Below are 4,659 nucleotides of genomic sequence, written 5' to 3'. Positions count from 1 at the left end.
GCCGGAGTGTCCATCCGAGCCCCACATCCACGCTGGAATGTCCATCCCAACCCTGTATCCACGCCCGGAACGGCCGCATCCACACTGGAGTGTCCATCCCAATGCCACATCCACGCCGGAATGTCCATCCCAATGCCACATCCACATTGGAATGTCCATCCCAGCCCCACATCCATGCCTGGAATGTCCATCCCAATGCCACAGCCACACTGGAATGTCCATCCCAGCCCCACATCCATGCCTGGAATGTCCATCCCAGCCCCACATCCACACTGGAATGTCCATCCCAGCCCCACATCCACGCCAGAGTGTCCATCCCAGCCCCACATCCACGCCGGAATGTCCATCCCAGCCCCACGGCCTCCCCCCTGCCCATCCCTCGCTGCCCGCAGGCCGCGGCTCCGGGCCCTGCCCGTTCCTGGGGGGCTCCTGCTGCTGTGCGGGAATTCCGGGGGATTTTCCCATCCCGGCTCCCTCCCCACTGCCGGAGCCTCTGGAATCAGCCTTGACCCCCCCTTGTCACCCCGCAGCCGGATCCCGGGAGAGGCTCAGCATTCCCGGGAATGTGCCCCCCTACAAAGGGCAGGGACCAGTTGCCCCCCACAATGGACCAGTTTGGGACTGGGATCCCGCCGTTCCCAAATCCGGTGACCCCACAAAGCCCCGGGATCGTGGGGGGGACGCCACATCCCTGTCCCTGAGGCTGGGATGTGCAAAGGGGATTTTGGAATATCGGGATGGGGACAGGGGGGCACCCCAGAAACTGCTGGGGCCCTGGGAGCAGCGAGATTTGGGATTTGGGATTTGGGATTTGGGATAGAGCCGCCTTCATCCCTTGAGCCCCATCCTAATCCTGAAAGCTCCTCAGGATTTTCCCAAATCCTCTTTGGAGCCAGGAGCGGGAGGGGCCGGAGGGAACAGAGGGAAATTGGGGAAGATTTGGGAAAATGGAGCCCAGGCAGATGCCATGTGGAACCCATCCCGGATCCCAAGCCTTGGGAAAACGTTGGAAAAACCCCAAACAAACAAAACCCCAAAGACAGAAGCACTGGGGCTTTGGGAACACCGGGAATTTTCGGATCCAGGGCTTTGGGAACACCGGGAATTTTTGGATCCGGGGCTTTGGGAACACCGGGAATTTTCGGATCCAGAGCCTTGGGAACACCAGAATCTTTGGGATTCAGAGAATTCCTGGCTGCTCCTTCCCAGAACGTGGGATCCTCCCACCTCCCAAACTCCATAAAAACCTTGGAAAAACCCCAAACAAACAAAAAACCCTGAAGGTGGGACCGCCCCAGTTTTGGGAACACCGGAATTTTTGGGATCTGGGACATTTCGGTTTCTCCTCCCCAAAATTTTGGAGCCTCCCAGATCCCAAACTTGGGGAAAACCTTGGAAAACCCCAAACCAACAAAACCCCCCAAGAGCCACCAGAACTTTGGGAACTTTTGGGATCCAGGGCAAGACCAGGGAATTCCTGGATGCTCCTCTCCAAAATTTCAGCTCCTCCCGCCTCCCAAACTCCACAAAAAACCTTGGAAAAGCACCCCGAGCTCCATAAAAACCAGCGGCACCTGTCTGTTAAAAGGTTTTTATTTAACGTTTTCAACTTGAGGTAAAATACTTTTTATTTTTCATCCTTTTTTTTCCTTTTTTTTTTTTTTTTTTCCGTGTTTTTTTTTTTTTTCTCAACTTCCATAACAAAATACGGAGCTATGGGATACCTCTGGAAAAAATATGTATATTATACATATATTTCTCTAACATTCCATCATATATATATATAATATATATATGCAACCCTTTTTCCTTGGAATTTATAGAAATCGGAATTTTCTAAAGGCACAAAATTTGGATTTTTTTTTTTGTTTGTTTGTTGTTATTTTTTTTTTCTCCTCTACTTTACACCGTATGTACAAAGACACACTCCCAATCCCAAATTCCATAGGCTTTTCCCGATGGATTCCTGCAAGATTCGCACCAGGAAAATCAAAATCCCTCGAAAAGGATTTTTCTTTCCCTCCCCCCCAAAAAACACCAACCCTGCTAGCGGTAAATATTTCGTGAAAAAGCGCTAAAAAATCAAAAGTTTTTCCGTGAATTTGATGATTCCAACCGAGAGAAAATTCCTGGGTTTTTTTTTTTTTTCCATCCCACCAGGATGCAAAAAAAAAAAAACAAAAAAGAGAGAGAGAAACCAACGGAAAAACAGCTTAAAATAAAAAAAACCCAACATAATTACAGAATAAATAAAAAACTCTGGGACAACCCCATTAATGCTGTTGGATTTTTCCTCCTTTTCCTCCTCCCAACGGGAAATTCCCGAAAAAAATTCCCCCTGGGGTCATCCCATCAAAAAGTTTTGTTTTTTATTTTGTTTTTTTTTGTGGTTTTTTTTGGTTTTTTTTTTTACATTTTTCCTACGGATTCGCTACGAAAAAAGAAACGAAACGGAAAAAAAAAAAAACAAAAAAAACAAAACCCAAAAATCTGCTGGAAAAAAAACGGGATCATGCTCCGGGTTCAATTTATCCAGGAGAGAATTCCAACCATTCCCAACTTCCCGAGGGTTTTCTTGGTTTTTTTTTATTAAATAGTTTGGCACATTGGAATTTTAGGAATTTTATCCTTAAAATTTCATCTTTTTTAAAACATTTTTTCCTTAAATTTTGATTTTTTTTTTCAATTTTTTTTTCCTTTAAATCCGATTTTTTTTCTTTCTAAACGTTTTTTTATCCTCTTCCTGGTTTTTTTTTTTTTTTCCTTCCTCTTCCTGCTTCTTTTTTTTCCTTCCTCTTCCTCCCGGGCTCCGTTGGGAAATCTGGGATTCCCGAGGCGCCGGATCCGTCGTCCTGAGTCCGGAATTCCCTGAACTCTCCCAGTTTTTAATTCTTTTTTTTTTTTTTTTTTGTCTTTTTTGTTTTTTTTGCAGTGCAATGGCTGTGGAAAAACCAACATTCCCACCCTTCCCAAAAACCCCCCATCCCAAAAATCCTTTTTTAAAGCCACAACGATTCCAACTTTTTTCTGTGGGATTTCGAATCCAACGCTTGGGGTGGGGAGGGAAGGAAAAATCCAGGATTTCCCCCCGCCCTTTTCCCGACGGCTCCGGCACTTGGATTTGGGATCGGCGGCGGGAATTTCGGGAAAGGCCTCCTCGTGTAATTCCTGAGTTCATCCTTGCGCCCTCTCCGGGGTTTGTTTCTTATTTTTGGGATGATCCAGGGGTTTCTCACCCCGGTTTTTAACTCCACATTCCAAGAATCCCGAGCCCGGCCGGGCTGGGAATCCGGGGAATTGCTCCTGGTAGGGAATTTCTTCCCCTCCCCCCTTCCTGCTCCCAGAATTCCCAAAATCTGTGCTCCGAGAGCGAATCCTTGGGAATCTTCGGCCCCGTCGCTGCGTTTCCTGCGGATTTATCCCGCTGGGAGCACGATCCAGAGCCTGAGGAATTCTGCTGCGTGGGGAAAGAGCGGATTTACAGCACGACAACAGCGGGAGATTTGGGACTTCCTCCCCCCCCCAAAAAAACCGAGAAGCATCCGGAAGGATCCGCGAAATCCGAGCGCTCCCGGGAAAAATTCCCAGCAAAAGTCCACGTGGTTTAAGGCATGAGTCAAAGGGGAGGGGGGGGGGGTCCAAACATTGGGAATCTCAGCGGGAATTCCGGCATTCCCGCTCCCGGGACTCACCACAATCATTCCAGCGTCCAATCTTCCTTCCAAGCATTCCCAACTCCACCCACACGGATTCCGGAGCGGGGAAAATTCCCGCTCCGGGCAAAAAACCAAAAAAATAACATTTTAATGCGTTAGGATTAAAGGCATCCGGTTAATTTTGTGTTATCCCGTTCCCATTCCCGTTCCCTGAAAAGTTTGGAGAGTTTTGCTCATGGCTTCTGCGAGAGAGAAGAAAAAAAAAAAAGGCGGGAAAAGGGAAATTTTTCCAGGGTTTTCCTTCCCGGAAATCCACCGGGAACGCGGCCTCCATCCCGATTTTCCGAGTCTTCCTGAATCCTTTCCCCTGCTCCATGGACAGTGCAAAATTCCCGAGCTCCCTTTTCCCAAAAAAAAAAAACCAAACCAGCTCCTGGATGGCCGGGAAAGCCTCGCATCCGTGAAGAAAAAAAAACCCCGAAAAACCCCCGGATCTGGAGATTCCCGTCCCTCTAAAAACAGCGGGAATAACCCCGAGGCTGCGCCTGGAATTCCTCCATCCCGGCCCCGCTGGAGTCCTGAAGCTGAGCCGGCTTTTCCCGGGAAAACCCAGCGGGAATTCCGGCGTCTCACCTGCAAGTCAACAACGAAAACAAAGAACACAAATCCCAATCCCCCCCTCCCCTCCCTTCTCCCACCCCTTCCTTGCTACATAAATACACGGATTTTTATGGATGTTTTCCAAGGTTTTTCCAGCCGGGATTAGGTGTCGGAGGCGGTGGCCACGGCCTTGGGCAGGTGCCAGATCCCATTGGGAATTCCCTCGGGAATCTCCTGCCGGGAATCCCCGTTCCAGCGGCGCTTCAGCCGCAGCTTGGGGGGCATCAGGGCGTCCTCCCTCTTCTCCTGATTGCCCGGATCTCCGCAGGAATCCCGGGATGGCTTTTCCACGCTGGCTTCCGCCGCCTCTTCGCCGGACGATCCGGGATGGGCGGGGAGCGGG

At 49.3% G+C, this 4,659-nt stretch overlaps 1 protein-coding gene across 1 annotated transcript in view; it reads right to left on the bottom strand.

Annotated features, from left to right (window-relative positions):
* Positions 1-2,747: 2,747 nt before the first annotated feature.
* The window catches only part of LOC103613520 (ETS translocation variant 3), a 12,074-nt gene continuing 10,162 nt past the window's right edge, over positions 2,748-4,659 (bottom strand). The window contains exon 6 of the mRNA XM_017731150.1: positions 2,748-4,652. Within this exon, the coding sequence (XP_017586639.1) occupies positions 4,419-4,652 (234 nt within the window). The 3' untranslated portion in view covers positions 2,748-4,418. The remainder of the gene's footprint in view (positions 4,653-4,659) is intronic.

This window comes from Corvus brachyrhynchos, unplaced genomic scaffold (genome assembly GCF_000691975.1).
Source record: "Corvus brachyrhynchos isolate BGI_N302 unplaced genomic scaffold, ASM69197v1 scaffold303, whole genome shotgun sequence".
Classification (NCBI taxonomy): Eukaryota; Metazoa; Chordata; class Aves; order Passeriformes; family Corvidae; genus Corvus; species Corvus brachyrhynchos.
This window is presented reverse-complemented; position numbering and strand designations above follow the sequence as displayed.